General features: G+C 49.0%; 5 protein-coding genes across 5 annotated transcripts; 3 read left to right on the top strand and 2 right to left on the bottom strand.

Moving 5' to 3' along the window:
• Positions 1-4440: 4440 nt before the first annotated feature.
• Positions 4441-6879, top strand: BCR38DRAFT_484117 (uncharacterized protein; the record flags this gene model as incomplete). The annotated part of the gene is made up of 3 exons (XM_040863710.1): positions 4441-4510; positions 5338-5936; positions 6013-6879. 3 exons carry the CDS (start codon positions 4441-4443, stop codon positions 6877-6879), a joined length of 1536 nt encoding a protein of 511 aa, XP_040717463.1.
• Positions 6880-7848: 969 nt separating this feature from the next.
• BCR38DRAFT_512589 (uncharacterized protein) lies at positions 7849-8724 on the bottom strand (the record flags this gene model as incomplete). Its single annotated transcript, XM_040865045.1, has 4 exons — positions 8403-8724; positions 8242-8370; positions 7957-8126; positions 7849-7855 (listed from the first exon to the last, which is right to left on the bottom strand). The coding sequence occupies exons 1-4, from the start codon at positions 8715-8717 to the stop codon at positions 7849-7851; spliced, it is 621 nt and encodes a 206-aa protein (XP_040717462.1). The 5' UTR covers positions 8718-8724.
• Positions 8725-10061: 1337 nt separating this feature from the next.
• Positions 10062-12036, bottom strand: BCR38DRAFT_430487 (uncharacterized protein). The gene is made up of 2 exons (XM_040860038.1): positions 11312-12036; positions 10062-11253 (listed from the first exon to the last, which is right to left on the bottom strand). Exons 1-2 carry the CDS (start codon positions 11790-11792, stop codon positions 10253-10255), a joined length of 1482 nt encoding a protein of 493 aa, XP_040717461.1. The 5' UTR covers positions 11793-12036; the 3' UTR covers positions 10062-10252.
• A 240-nt stretch (positions 12037-12276) lies between these two features.
• BCR38DRAFT_430485 (uncharacterized protein) lies at positions 12277-13716 on the top strand. Its single transcript, XM_040860037.1, has 4 exons — positions 12277-12500; positions 12567-12755; positions 12815-13294; positions 13354-13716. The coding sequence occupies exons 2-4, from the start codon at positions 12589-12591 to the stop codon at positions 13559-13561; spliced, it is 855 nt and encodes a 284-aa protein (XP_040717460.1). The 5' UTR covers positions 12277-12500; positions 12567-12588; the 3' UTR covers positions 13562-13716.
• BCR38DRAFT_181767 (uncharacterized protein) lies at positions 13662-14844 on the top strand. The gene has a single exon (XM_040853942.1). The coding sequence runs from the start codon at positions 13791-13793 to the stop codon at positions 14484-14486; it is 696 nt and encodes a 231-aa protein (XP_040717459.1). The 5' UTR covers positions 13662-13790; the 3' UTR covers positions 14487-14844.
• The last annotated feature ends 722 nt before the right edge of the window (positions 14845-15566 follow it).

The following is a 15566-nucleotide window of genomic DNA, read 5'->3' as shown; positions in this document are numbered from 1 at the left end:
TCTGGTTGGTGCTCCCCACCCGGGCGCCCTTCGGCTTGCCGCTTTTTCAGCATCAGCAACAGGCTGGCGCATACATTTGCCGTCAAACCTAGTACTATCATAGTCTCCGAATGCGCTGAGGTGGGAATGTACAAAGCTCGTGAACCACTGGTCGTCGGGGCTAAAAATGGTCCATGTTTCGATCGAGCTTCTACTTGACGGTAGTTACTCAAAGTCAATGTGGGCCGGGATGCTTCTGCTCTCGGTAAGTTAATGTCCTATTTGTGCTTCATTCTCGGCGGAACACCCAAACGGTAGCCAATGGGTCGTGTATACTCGCGCATCAGAAACCAGAATGCGGACGTCGAGTGAACCACCAACGGCAGGGCCTGAGATTGCATTTATTGCAGAACTCGGCGATAAATATTTCGATATCAACGGTGCCCACATCGTGGAAACGTGTGTTGGTGTGTTTGGTCCAACCGTTAAACTTTGGGCAACATCTGAAAGTGAACACATGATGCATTGGGATAACGCTGGTTTGCAACCACTTACAGCCCAGATTTATGGGAGTATTCCCAAATAACAAGTAGAGACTCTGATGCATTGCAATCTGGTTGGTCTGCGTAGATGTTTTCCGGCTCTAGGGTAGTCTTGGCAGATACCTAAGCAAATCAAATATAGACCAGATTTGCTTTGTTTGTTTTATGTCATGCGCTACTTATCTTTACTATTAGATGAACTTACATTTCCTAACTTAGCTACTTATGCATGGAATTATTCTTCCGTTGGAGGCTCTGGGTGCATGTCGTATCGATCGCTATGCCTGCTCTACGCGTTTTACTACGTAGGTTGGTGTTGAGAGTCTCTGTAAGGTGCTCTTGCTCTCAGTAAGGAAGAAAGGGAGAAAGCGTCTGACTCACTAGATACACTAGCAACTGTAGCTCTTTCGGCCTAGGGCATAACTGTGGCGCTCAATCCCACACTTATTACTATACTTATAGGACTTAGAAAAGCGCGTTACCCGACTTGCGAAACTAGGCAGCTGAAACTTCATCTGATCTAAAAGATAAGGTATAAACAGCATCTATTCATGGGTAAATCTACACATAATTTCCCCGCAGCCATCGTCGTCGCCTTTGCTAAACCAACTCTACATGAACATTGATCAAGACTGTCAAGTGACAGTAAGGAGTCTGGCATGAAGTTGCAAGCGTCAAGGCCGTAATTGGGTTGCATGACGCAGGCCGAACCTAGAGGATTCTCAACTTCGCGTTCGAAAGAACAACACAATACTTCGGCATCCCGTCTGCGTTTTCCAAACCAGAGCAAGTCAAGAGACTCTAAATCAGCCGTCGAGGTTAGAAACGCGGGCCGGGCGGTCCGACAGGTCTATACTCGGGTCGTCTCGTAATGAAATAATTTGTCATTATGTTGGACCCTCAAGGCTACTACGCCAAACTACTAGTCTTGGAAGGATACATGGTCACTTACCATACGTTACGGGCGAATGTGACCACCTCCCATTGTACCAAACAAGTCCTGCCTGTGGGACAGGCATCGTTCATTCATGTCTATATAAGGCCCTTATGGCCGCTGTTCACTTCTTTCAGGACTCTCCAGATATCATGACATCTTCAATACAGGACCATTTGCCCACAGTACAATACATCACTTCAAGCTCGCCTCTTCCAAAGCCGAATACTTGTGAGATCATCGTTGGTCGATTTATCATTACCGACTTTCTTCAGATATCTACCTCCCAAAGAAAAGAATTGACATTGATTAGCAGCTATCTCCAGCCATAGGCTGTCGGACTGTGAGCTAGAACAAATACTTATACACCCATAATCAATGAATATGGATTAAGAGCAGAATTGCAATGGTTGTTCATAAGCAGCACGGGGTCACCAGAAAAAGAATCAACTTTGGCATCTTTTTAATTCCTCATGACTGCAATGGAGACCGTTCTAATGGTCGGAACAACTGGGAATATCGGCGTATCCGCCATCAAGACTGCATTGCTCTCTAGGCGCAAGGTCTTAGCCATTATCCGGAACCAAGATTCAGCACAAACTTATCAAGCATATTGGGTCGTCCGAGGGAATCACTGATTTAGTAGTTCTGCCACTAAGTGGAAGAATGTCACAGCGCTGGCGATTACAGAGCCACAGAGTGCTGTATATAGCAGTTAGTGGGACCAAATGTCAGTGATCCACTGGCATTCTAGATCTTTTGGTCTATTGGCCTGGGGGCTTGGTCCTCCCTTGTGACACAGAACTAAGGCTTAACCCTGCTTATAGCCCTCGATTTCCTTACAAGGACCCTCGTAGCTATTACTGTAAGGTTTAACCTCAAACTTATTTAATACCATATAGTTGGTATATTCGTTAACGCCAAGTCACCTTACGATATCTTTATACGAATGTCCTAAGGATACCAGAAGTGAGGGACAATTCTTCATCTTAAGAAAGCTATGTACGGCCTAAGGGAGTCCCTCTACTTTGGTAGAAGGACTTTACGTCCATACTAACTAGGCTAGGGTTCTCACCTGTACCGCACGAGCCCTGCTGCTACAGTAGACAAGGGGCATTCATCTTCTACGTCGACGATATTGTGCTAGCATAGGAAAGAGAACCAAGACCCAGCGGACAGCGTAACAAAGCAACTTAAGTCCATCTATACACTAACTGGAGGCAATGAACTCCAATGGTTCCTAGGAATGGAAGTTATCAGAGATCAACGGTCTATATCCGGATTCACTAATAAAGTAAAGAGAGTTTCTCCCCTTCGACGGCAGAGCTACCACTACGAGCAACAATAAGTACTAGGTGTGTATAGGCTCTATCCTATACGCAGCCGTGATCTCTCGAGTGGACGTAGCCGTCTCGGCTTTATGACTAAGCGATACGTACTAAACTGCTGCTGAATATATTATCTGAGACCTTCTCGGTACGAAATACTAAGCTCTTTAACTTAGAGGAAGCGTGTCACAAGGGACAAGGGAGGACCAAGCCCCTAGGCCAATAGACCAAAAGATGTATAATGCCAGTGGATCACTGACATTTGGTCCCACTACCTGCTATATACAGCACTCTGTGGCTCTGTAATCGTCAGTGCTGTGACAAAGAGATTCTTTCGAGACCTAGAGCGATGCCTCCTTCACCAATAATACGATCGATCGAAAGAGCTTATAAGCCTCTATTGTAAAGTTGTTCGGAGGAGTAATTAGCTAACGCGCTGTCACAAAAGTTATTATTACGACGGCTTGGAAGACTTGAATAAGATCACCCTGGATAGGCGGGCGAAATTATGACGGTCCGAGGGCGTTTCAGGAAAACCTCCCAGGCCATTCAAATGGTGGTCAAGGCACCATGGAAGCTTGGAGGGGCACTTGGAGGGGCAAGTTTCCTTCTTTGTATCCAATTACTACTGGCGTTAGGAATTTGATGATTGTGCCTGGCCTTCCCCAAATCTGTATCTGTTGTTACACGCGCGAATACGCAAGACACAATAAGTACTTCTAAATATAAGCGGAGTTGTTGTCCCATATCTAGGCCGCTAAAGAGACCCTATTCGTGTCCTGATTACTTAAGGAGCTCAGTATTACGCTAGACTCTACGTACTTAACTATCTAATGTGATAACTAATAAACCATGCGGCTCATTAATACCGACGTAGCCGCTCTATAGATTAAATTACAACATGTATATATCCATGACTATTAGCTTAAAGAAGTAGTAAACATAAATTAGATTAAGGTCTACTTCATACCAATCGGGTATATACTAGCCGACGGCTTAACTAAGATACTACTAGTGACTTAGGGACAGGGTTTTTAGGTGTTGTTTTTAGGCTTTCAGATGAATTATGTAAGCGTATTCTTGAAGATATTTAAAGACCCGTGTAGGTAGTCATTCTCTTGAGGAGAGAAAGATCAAGCGGCTAAGTCAGTAGTAATTGATTCCTTTCGCCTGTTGAGGCTATTTTCAGTAGCTGCTGAGGTACTTTTTGTGAAGGTCAACCCTCGCAGACTCACTACAACCAGGTGACTTACAGCTGGAACACCTGCCGTGGCAGTGTCAGATGGGAAGCCAATCATAACCCTTGTAGGAGCCCCGCCAAGCGTGGATGACTTAGTCGCGCTCCCTCAAACCTAAGTTGTCATCTTCTTTCCTTCGCTCCTTAGAGTAGAATCTTCGTCGATAGCACCTAATCGAGGTATATACCAATGCGATGCAACCCAGGTCGTGACACTTTTGTTGGTCTGATCGGAGCAAGAAGGCTCTCGATTTTGTTATTCTTTCCATCTCCAGGATAGTAAGGTCTTGTTGAGGATCTTGCTGTCTGTTACCATCATCATCACATCCTGAACCTGCGGGCATTTACTGACCGTTTTTACTAGCTAAGAACTTTAAGAAGTTTATAAGATAGGTCGAACTAGTAGATGTTGAGGGAAAGATGGAAGCTAAGAAGCTTAGGGAATTATACGAGGACTTCGACGCAGTAGAGGAGCTGTGGCGGTTGTCACGTACGTGATCGAGACTGGTCCGAACAGATTGATAAGTGATTGCAGATATCAAAGCCAGGGACTTTGGTATTGATCTCATTTGGTGAAGACATCTAGTATGGTGACGCAGTGGCTAGGATTGCAGCCCCTAGCGCGAGTGAAAGGAGCTTCTGGATGGAGGAGAGTCCGAATAGAAGTCTACTTCAAGTCATAATAAGTTTTATATCCTTAGAACTCTACAGTTAACAGTTAGGGCAGTCGCCTAAGGGGGTATGTCAGATATAACGGGTTACATGACCTATCAAGGGTCACGCATTACGAGGGCAAGATTACAAGCAACTGGAACCTAGCTAAGATCTCTCTATAAAAACCAAACATATAACAGAAAAGAGAGAGAAAAGAAGGAAAGGTGATAGATTAATTCACAATAAGGTCACAGTCATCTTACAGAGAGGTCACACCACCGTCATATCGCAAGATACGTGGATATCTGACAGTTCCGGTGGCCACACTGCCGCACAGTGCCGCAGCATGACGGGTTTTCGCATGTGCGCCACACTCCAAGCCACGACTCCCACCACTCGTCGGCGAGCTTCACCCCTCTATTCCCCGCACCCACATCAAGCGCCTTACTCAGTATCACCCTGCCAACCAAGCTCAAGAGCACCGTAAGCCTTACATGGGACCCCTTCGTCCAACATATTCTTCCCCCTTCAGCAAATCGACGAGCCATTACGTTATGCATCGCGCGCTGTCATCGAATCGACTTGCGGCGTAAAAAATGACCTCGTTCGACGACATCATCAGCTGGCTCTCTTCAACTGACTCAACGACCGTCCTCGACCCAGCGACACCAACCCAACTCCCTCAGAAACGAAGGCGTCTTGACCCTCGAGGCCATCGGATTGCCCCGGGCCGCAATAAAGAGAGCTCTCTTTTCCTCATTCCGAAAACCCGGTTGCAAGCTTTGCCTTTGCCTTTGCGGACGCCCTCGCCCTCTCGCTCGACAGCGTCACCTCCGCCGGAGAACATGCTCTCTCCCCATCGCAAGCGATCGAGAGACGGAGATGGCGACTCCACGGACTTTACGATAGACCTGGAGGCTACTCCGAAGGCCGATCGCTCCCGCCTCCAAGGGCAGGGGCCACCTAGCGACTGGGCGGATCAACGGAGTTTGACGAGCGGTATGTCTGCCTCTTCCGATCATTCCACACGGTCGGCCAAGTCGCGTAAATCGTCTTCTGCCGTGTCCAGAAGATCATCTCTAGTGAAACAGCAACGCAACGCCGCCCTCCAGGATACTGGGTTCGAGTCGGCAGGCTTCGAAATGGGCGCCGAGCGCCTCCCGCTACAACTCGCCCAGTTGACAGAGGACCTCACCAAGATTGGTTTCGGTGTGTCCATCTTGCCGCACAATCTGCAAGCTGAGGCATGCTTGACGGCTCCCGTCTGTACATCTCGCCACCATTGTTCTTCCCCACCCCCTACTTCCATCTGACCCGTGCTTATTGCGAATCCCGCAGCTGGATTCTCACAAAATCCCCCCTTTTGCGTTCCGTCAAGATCAGCACGCCGATGACTTCAACTATAGCTACCCCGATTCCGCCTTCATCCGAGACATACTCCTCCGCGCCGACAAGTGCCTTCGCGATCTCTACAGCGAAGCATCATGGAACGTCGAGGTACATAAGCTCGTGCTTGACTGGGTGCTGCGCATCGGCTCTCCATACAGGGAAGCTTTCATCGACTCGATGTATTGCCCCTCAGCCCAGATCAGTTCCGCCTTCAAGCCAGAAGATGCGCCGTCCAAGATGGTGGACTTCTGCATATTCGTGCAGACCCCCAGGGACAGCCCCGAACACGAACGCATCATCCAACTGTGCAAGTCATCGCGCCCAAGCCAGAGCATCAATCACACGGAGTCAGGGAGCTTATTCAAGGATCCCATCGCCATTTCGATCGAGACCAAGCGCCACGGTGAGAATTGGGATGAAGCCATGCTGCAGATGGGCATATGGCACGCGGCACAATTGAGGAGCATTGCCTGGACTCCGAAGCGAAGACCGCCGCCCCCAGCCCCGGGTTACTCGGCTGATCTCGGTCACGGCATGACTAGCGGGCCATGGTTGCACTCGGCTAGGAGAATTGAGTTCGTCCCCGGCATCATCATTCAAGGCCACACGTGGAAATTTGTCGCAACCGTTCGCGGTCGCGAGGGCGAGCGGCCCATACTGTACGATACAGTTCCGCTAGGAGACACCCAGAGTGCCTTCGGCGTGCTCAGGTTAGTCGTCGCTCTCCAACGCCTCAAGTTCTGGGCGAGGGACGGATTTTGGCCGGCTTTTCGATCCGAAGTCCTGGGTTTTGGCGGGGATGTCCTTGCTGTATGATGAACGCAGACCGTTGACATGCCGGCCAAGGTAACTGTGCTAGCTGGGTAATGGCCACGTAAGCGTAGAAAGGCTACGGGCTGAGTTGTCTGCAGAGCAAGGGCTATCAACTCGCTAAAGCCGATGTATGGTCACATACAGTCAAGCTTGTCCGAACCCGCTGGGTCGCTTTTTCGGCGTCGGCAAGTGTCAATAAGGTGGCCTAGCAAAAAGCGTTGTACTGCTTCTAGAAGCTTCACTGTCAGGTGCGAATGAGCCACAGTGGCTTATAGGCCTGTATAGTCCGTGGGCTCCAGTGTCATACCGGGTCTTAGCCTGTGCGAGGATCGGGAATGTATAGATGGGTTGCTGTGAACCCTTATCTTGAGGAGGGGCAGCGATTAACTCGTCGTAGTTAAGTCCACTACATTACACTGCTACGACTAACCTGGTGACTAGTAACCTACTTCTCTCTAGCTGAATACCCGTGACGTATTAATCGCTCTAACCGACTAAAGTGAGTACGAACCGGTGGGCAGAGTGCGAAGGGACTCCTATTCAATAAACGAACTCCGGAGATCAGGTAGAGGGGAGCGGACAAGGGTCCAGCTTCAACATTAACACTTGGCCACTTATGACCCCTTTAGATCATATCGACATCGACAATTGCACTAAGAGGAGCTGGAGCGATTCTTATAAGCTACGGAAGCCGAGCGTTGTAGTAGAAGAATAGAACCTGTTGGATTACAGCCACTGTACAAGCCACACACACAGTCACATAGGAGGCACGATTGTCCCTCCCTACACAAGGTTACACCAGCAGTCAGCCGACTGTAATAGAAGACAACCAGATAAATCAATTAATCACTCGAACCCCTACTTTTGATCAGATTCACGTGTAATACAACAGAGACTCGGACTAGTACTAGCAGTAGGTTGGGGGACATAGTAGCAAGAGTAGGAAGTACCTATAGTACGAGCCTTTAGCTACTAGACACTATCTTAGGGTATAGTATAGATCTCGACCTATCTAGTGAAATCGGGTTTATCCGGCTTATCGAGTTAGTTAGAGATCTTCTTAGCTTGGGCCTAGCTAACCTTCTGCTAGAGCTAAGATACTTTAGAGCGGGAGTCGTAGTCGAGGATAGTATAAAGCTTAGTAAATTCAGCGCAAAAGTCGGGCTATTCCGCGAACTTATAATCTGCAAGTTTCCTAAGTATAGTATTGCCGCGCTAGGGGCTGCAATCCTAGCCACTGCGGCACCATACTAGATGTCTCGTCAGTTTTGACGGTACCTGTTGATTTCCTGACAACATTGTTCCCGACAATAAACTGGCGATGGATATCGACAGTAGATCTTTTTCTGATCGACCACCACTGACCTCCCTCGCCTCGCCCTGGAAGCGGTCTGGTACCGGTAATATCTTGATGGAATCGATGGATAACGGTCGGAGGAAGAACAAGGTGACGAACAAGGTGACGACGACGACGACGAACAAGACCGCGACCTTCTGTACGACCGAACAGACCTTTCCTCACGCACAACCTTGGGGGGTGTTGCAGGCGAGACACTCAGCCACGCACAGTAGAGGATGCTGAGGATGATGAGAAGTGTGAAGAAACTGCCAAGGACGATGCCGGCAATCTGGCCGCCAGTTAGGTGTTGATCCCAATACCCGCCACCTCCATCCTCATCTGCATTGCTGTCAGGTTGTCCATTATTGTTCCAGTCCCTGTAGTCCCGACTGAGCAATCCGTAAGAAAGCACGGTCCGAATAATTTGAGGATCAATGTGTTCTGCTACTTGGTGCATGGGATGCAACTCATAAGTTTTCTGATTGAGATAAATTGGCGGCATGATTGATGGTTCCGAACAGGACAGCCAGAATGCGAAGGCAACGTATTGACTTAGTTTTGGAAAGAACAACAAGTCTGAGCGTAGAGCCTAAGGTGGCGAGTAAAGCTAGTTATAGAATGAGTGGTCTGATAATGCCCTAAGCACCGAGACACATGTCACAGACATCCCCAGCTTGGACGAGATAACGAAAGCATTTCCATGCGATATATTGTGGAAGGATCAAGCTCACTAGGTTATTTCATATTGTAAGCGATGGATGAGGTGGACGATTTAGGTTTGTCGGCGATCCCAAGCTGAACCAAGTTTTCTGGCGGCCATCTCGGAGCAGCAGTCAATATTTAGTTCTGACTTCAAGCTATTGGAAACTCTCGGCAAGACCAAGCATTCTGAAGATTGTTCATTCGGGATTTTTCTGCTTAATTCAACATCATCTGCAGATTGTGGAACATGATCAAGAGCATCAAATAGCAGCACTGGGCCAGCAAATGCGACAATTTTGAACATGGGTATTACAATACCATGGATAGTTACGCAATTTTTGGGTCTTTTATTAATCTTTGACCGCATTAATGCTTGTGAGTCTCACATCAGAGTGCATGTTATTTATCATCCCGGGTCAGTACAACACATGGCGACTTTATTTTTCAACAACGCATCTCAGGAAGCTGCCTCTATCTTTATCCAAACCATTCACCCAAATCCATTTCCGTCTAGTACACATATATAAACCCCAAAATCTCCCTATATTTTTTATCCATCAAGTTGAAAAACGTCGCCGAGTGTTCCTCGCCCCCTTTACCCGCGTCGACATTAGCCGTCGCAGCAGCCGAAGCTGCCTCGCTCAGCTTATCCCGCCTCTTGATCTCAGTGATGAGGTAGAAACGAAGGACAAAGCAGAGGATAAAAGAAACAGCGAAACATATCATCATGGCCAAGAAGCCAGACCTGTATCCCAGGCCTCATTGGCGCAGAAGAGCTGCGGGCCGACGATATTGCCGGCGCAGTAGGGGAAGATGTTCCCAGTTTACACGGTGGTTTCGCGATCCCTTCCGTGGCAACTGCCACTGGGTACCAAGCAGGGTTTGCTGAGGCGGATAGCACTGACGACGCACATGCTGTTGCGATCCGGTGCGGAAAGGGAATGGCTATGCTGGCACTGCGAGTTCTAACAGACACGGTAGAAGACGCAAGGAAGGAATTCAAAACCGTAGAATAAGACAATGGTTCATTGTCGATTTTTGACATAGGCGAAAGGCATGAATGCAGTGTTGATTCAGTTGTTTCGTGAGATTAGACAGTAACAACCAAGATATCATATGAGCAGACCCGAAATACATTTTACATTGGCAGATAAGATAGCTACAGTCAAACTCCTTTCATGACAGACTTGATAAAACAAACAAGTCAATTCCACAGACTTCTACCCCTTTCATAGTAGCTTTGACCCAAAGAAATGACCCAACTCATCTGTGGCTTGGAAATAAGCTCGGGCTTCCAGACCCTCCCTTGCCTGATGCTCATTTTTATTCTAGATACTAATAACCGCTATCGAGACTTGCCATAGTTCGTACACCCGCCGCCGTCTGACGTTCCTCCGTATACCGCACATTGGAATAAACCACGGACTCATCCCTCGGCGAAGCATCCACAATGTGCGCCGCCTGTGATTGGACGTGCTCAGCTACATACCCATGATCAGTTGTTGGCAGGACGGGATGATCATGAATACCGGCCAGATCTCCCGGGTTCTCGCGGGAGGGGCCAGTTTCCCCGTAACATGTGGAAGAGGGCTTGAGCTTCGAGGATCCACGTCTGCTACTTGGGCCCCTTTCGTTGGGAGGTGGGGCTTCGGGGTATTGAGCCCCTGACTGTGATGAGGGGATTCCCAACGCCAATCCTATGCGGCCAAGAAAATTATGTTTTTGTTTTAGCGATCCGGTATCCGATAGTGGTCGAGATATAGATTTGGGTGGCGATGATCGTCGAGAGGGGCGGGGGTTCCTTGAATCAGCTGTCTCAGACTCAGTTCTCCGCGTCTCTGGCCTTGGTTTCGATGGACTGCTTGGACGGGAAGCTATGGGCTCAAGTTCGGGGCTTCGATATCCGAGGAGGGTTGGACTGACCAACCGTCGATCGTTTTGGCCAACACCTCCTTTTCGAACAATCCCTGGATATAGGCAGTGGAAAGTGCCAACAACGTCTCTTGAGGGTATATTTCTCCAAGTGCGTATATCCTTTACAGTCCAGGACAATGCGTGGCTCGGCACAGGTCCTGGGTTTATTTTTTCGGATTCTAGCGCGTAGGCTTTGTGAGCACAGCCGATCATCCGCGAGAGGCTGATTGCGGGATCAATGACATTTTGGCGAAGGCCTTCGCTGTGCTCTGTTAAAGCATCTGCTCCGGTCCAGGGGCGCATGTCGTGTTTCAGCTTCCTGAAAATTTCGTCAGATCGTTTTTCTAGCGAGGATCGGTAATCGGCCGCGGTTGTCATGGCTGATATTGTTTCTCCTCGCCATTTAGATATCTGTGTGTGATCTGTTCATAGCTTGTTGTCAGTACTGGCTTTATAAGTGTGTGGAAAGCGCGAATGAACCTCTTCTGAGCTCATCGGATGCCATTATACCCTGTAGGTCCTTCACAAGATCAATATGCCCGCGTGGAAGTCCGACAGGGAATATTCCCTGGTGGCTCAGAATTTCTCCGAAGATAGTCTTTGCTATCACCATGGAGAGTATAACGAAGTAACAGTTGGGCAACTCTCCCAGTTTCATCTGCCACGTTATGTCATGGCACCGTTGATGAAGCCCAAGGTCGGCAAGCTTTTCCTTCCTGTTATTCTGAAGGTTTCTTGCCCATTGTTCTTTGAAATCGAAATGACGATGACTGGAAATTTCATCAATCCAGTACTCGATACCTTCGAGTATAGTCGTGAAGGCTTCCTTGATTGTCTGTTCAGGGACGTCGTTCTCTTTCTGCAGAATTTCGAAGAGTTGGTCCTTGCAATCTTCCAAATCGGCGTGGAGCTGGTCGTTAAGGCTGATCAACCACTCTATCTCTTCTTGAGCTTGAGACATAAGTGCGAGAAAGTGAACGGCTTTGCCAAATGCTGATGTTTCCGTTGTCAGTATTAGCTGGTGTTGGGCGGTCGTGGAATGCAACGGCTGCTCAAATTGGCCCAAAGAGGATTCTGTCCGCAGTTAGATAGAATCCATGAACGAAGGCAGCCGTAGAAGGTGGCAATATTGATTCCAATATTTCCAGCTACCTCTGCGGGGCAGTGCATTGTGGAAATGCATGCCACCTGTCGCGGCACTGCCCATTTTCCAATGAGCTAGTAAGTTATGAAGAGATACCTGTATATTGGGGGCCATAATGGATTAGTTCTCACATATGATAGGTCGGTTTGGGCTGGGGTGAGGATGGCCCCCAAGAAAATGGCCGTCGAGTTGCAGATGCCGGCTGATGAGGGAGGTGGGCGTGTTTTATTGCCTCGGCCTTGTCTCGGGGAGCACTTATCTTAAGTAAGGGGAATTTTCTCGGAGGCCAATTGAGGCACCTGTACAATTCACTTCCTCTTGTTTCGTGTCGTGGTTAATCTCAGTGCTTATGGTCTATGATACTCGACGCGTACGGACTATACATACCAAGTCGCCGCCATTAATTTTGGCTCGGCTGCGCCAGTGAAAACATGTCTTTTTCTGGGATAGTGGGAGGAGTCTCCCGCATGAATCTGGAAGGGAGCCGCAACGCTTCTCGAAAGATTCTGGTTGCCGTAGACTTTGGTACGTGGCTGCTCCTCAGTTGAACAAGTGTCACTTTTGAACGAGAAACTAACGGATGGTGTATAGGAACGACATACTCCGCAGTCGCATGGGTTCAGACAAAAAAGGAAAGTTGACCGGGAATGGGAACACAATAATTCACTTCGTGGCTAATGTGGATTCCACTGAGACAGCCTTGACCGGCGGCCACCAATCCAGAATGAACCTAATCGACGAATGGCCTGATCAAGTCAACACGGAATTGAAGGTACCAACGTTAGTCAAAATCTCTGCGTCTTGTTTTTGTTGCCGAACGATATTGACAGCAATTCTAGCACGCTGAACTATGAAAACGGCAACATAAGATGGGGATTCGAACTCGATGCTGTGGAAAAGAAGTACGAGTGGTTCAAGCTTGAGCAGAACCCCAATATCTCCAAGCATGAACTAACACGAAGTTATCCCAAAACCACTATCCCTCCTCGTGATGCCGCTCACGTGGAGAAGCTGATTACGGACTATCTGAGCCTTCTGAGAAAACACGTTGAAGCCCGCATCAAGGCCACTTTTGATGGACTGGAAGCCTTGTTCAGAGATATTTCATGGGAGTACATTATCACAGTACCTGCTTTGTGGCCAGAGATAGCGCAGAACACCACTCTGAAGTGCGCCGGCGGCGCCGGTATGGCGTCATCCTGTGATGTACGCATCATCACGGAGCCAGAAGCGGCTGGGATCTACGCCTTGGACACTATGAGTCGTGAGATTAACCTTGCGGTGGACGATACCTTCGTTATCTGCGATGCGGGTGGAGGGTACGTTCATTCCGACTAATCAATCATATCAGGATGTTAACTGACCATATGCATATCAGCACCGTGGACTTGATATCATACACCATCACAGCGCTGGGCAAGACTCCACAGCTGGCGGAGTCAGCGCCAGGGAACGGTGGCTTATGTGGCTCAACCTTCCTGGATCGGGAGTTCGACGAATGGTTGCGCAATAGGTTTTTGGGATTCGGCTGTCAGGTGCAAATAAGCCACAGTGGCTTGGCCTGGACAGGGGTCGGAAATGTATAACTAGGCTGCTGTGACCCTCTTCTTTTAGAGAGGGCAGCGATTAACTTGTCGTTATTGAGTCCCCTATACTACGCTATTGGTACCTACCTGGTGACTGGCAGCTTGTTTCGCTTGAGCACTCTCGTCCTTCACTTTGCACTTGAAATCCCGTGACATATTAATCGCTCCAACCTACCAGAGGGAGTGCGGACCGTTGGGCAGAGTGCGACAGAGCTTCTATTTATCGACAATGACCTCCGGAGTGCAGACGGAGGGTAGCGGGCAAGGGTCCAGCTTTGACTCCAACACACAGCCCGTTGTGACCCCTTCGGGACAAATCGACGTCGACAATTGTACCGATGAGGAGCTAGACAGAGCCTTGGCGGCTGCAGAAGCCAAGCGCCTCAGACAGAAGAAGAGAGACCGACTTACCGCCCTCTTGAGGGGCGAAGATCCAGACGAACAGCCGGCGGACACCAGTGCCCGTCCGGGGAAGAGATTGAGAGAATCGACTTGGTGGAAGCCATCGATGAGCACTTTACGATACAAGGCTTCTAGTTGGGCAGAGCTCAAGGTTTTTACCTTTGAAGTTAAAAACCGCTGTGCTATCGATTCGTCAAACACAGAGACGGAGGTTGACCGTATTCGGTACGCCACCAGCTACCTACCGGTGGTCAACCGGCAGGGCAGCCAGGAACGGCAGAAGAGCTATTGCCATCCCTGGAAGATGATATTCGGGCCTCTCAGGAGAGAAGTCCTTTCGTACGCTCAGAAGCGTGGAAACAGAGAGGCAAGGACAGGAAGACCGGAGATGCGCTGTGGCAGAAAGGCCAAGATAGGCTGCTCCGCTTCAAAGGTCGTGTGTTTATCCCAGATGACAGCCCTCTCCAGAACGAACTGCTGCAATTGTTTCACGATAACCCAACTGGTGGTCACCAGGGGGTGACAAAGACGATTGCCCGACTTAGCAAGTCGTACTTTTGGAATGGCCTGGCCAAAGACGTCCGGACCTACGTACCAACGTGCGCGATCTGTCAGAGAACTAAACCGCGGCAACACCTCCCCTACGGCAAGTTGGCTTCGCTGCCAATACCAGGCCGACCGTGGCAAGAGATCTCGTTGGACTTCATCACCGGCCTCCCACCAGCAGTGTCACTGGCGGGGCGAAAGTGTGATGCTGTGCTCGTTATTGTCTGTCGGTTTACGAAGTACTCGTTATATGTACCAGTGTCGAGCAAGTTGACTGCAGATGGCTTTGCGGACCTCTTGTTCTACCACGTCCTTAGGCCATTTGGGCTACCTGACGGGATTGTTTCAGATCGTGAATCCCTGTTTACGAGCATATTTTGGAGGACGCTATGCCACTGCTTAGGGGTAAAGCGACGGCTGTCTACAGCGTACCACCCACAGACCGACGGACAGACTGAGAGACAGAACCAGAACCTTGAGCATTATTTGAGAACTTACTGTACCTTCGAGCAGACAGACTGGCCTCACCAGCTTCTTCTGGCGGAGCACGTGTATAACACTTCTAGGCATTCGGCGACCGGTACGTCACCAGCAGAGGCACTATTAGGATACCTTCCGAAAGGGCCTAATGACACGAGAGAATCTGGGCCGGCTAGCATACGGTCCGCTGCTGGGGCTCAAAGGGCAGCTGAGATGCAAAATCAGCATGCCGCAATTGCCCAGTTGTTGGCAACCAGTCAGGTTACGTATGAGAAATACTATAACCGTGGCCATCTGGACATGAAATTTAAAGTAGGTGATCCTGTTATGCTCTCTACTAAACATATCAAGCAGAAGAGACCGAGTCGAAAGTTGTCAGACAAGTACCTGGGACCCTTCAAGGTCGCAGCAGTAGTTGGTGATCACGGGTTGGCGTATCGTTTAGATCTGCCATCCCAGTACAAGATACATAACGTGTTCCCAATCTCGTCGTTAGAGATTTGGAGGCAAAGGGATGGTGAAGCACCAGCTCCCCCCCTGGTGCCTATTGTTGAAGAAGACAGTGAAGTTTATGAAG

Source organism: Pseudomassariella vexata (assembly GCF_002105095.1).
Source record: "Pseudomassariella vexata strain CBS 129021 chromosome Unknown BCR38scaffold_5, whole genome shotgun sequence".
NCBI lineage: Eukaryota > Fungi > Ascomycota > Sordariomycetes > Amphisphaeriales > Pseudomassariaceae > Pseudomassariella > Pseudomassariella vexata.
The sequence above is the reverse complement of the archived record's forward strand: the minus strand, read 5'-3'. Positions and strand labels throughout refer to the sequence as shown.

Excerpts from the sequence above, each read along its gene's own strand:
- BCR38DRAFT_430487 (XM_040860038.1), bottom strand. The coding sequence starts at position 11,792 with ATGTCTCAAGCTCAAGAAGAGATAGAGTGGTTGATCAGCCTTAACGAC. Across the intron at positions 11,254-11,311 it reads ATCCGATGAGCTCAGAAGAG|ATCACACACAGATATCTAAA; the intron begins GTTCATTCGCGC and ends AGCTATGAACAG.
- BCR38DRAFT_430485 (XM_040860037.1), top strand. The coding sequence starts at position 12,589 with ATGGGTTCAGACAAAAAAGGAAAGTTGACCGGGAATGGGAACACAATA. Across the intron at positions 12,756-12,814 it reads ACGGAATTGAAGGTACCAAC|CACGCTGAACTATGAAAACG; the intron begins GTTAGTCAAAAT and ends CAGCAATTCTAG. Across the intron at positions 13,295-13,353 it reads ATCTGCGATGCGGGTGGAGG|CACCGTGGACTTGATATCAT; the intron begins GTACGTTCATTC and ends TATGCATATCAG.
- BCR38DRAFT_181767 (XM_040853942.1), top strand. The coding sequence starts at position 13,791 with ATGACCTCCGGAGTGCAGACGGAGGGTAGCGGGCAAGGGTCCAGCTTT.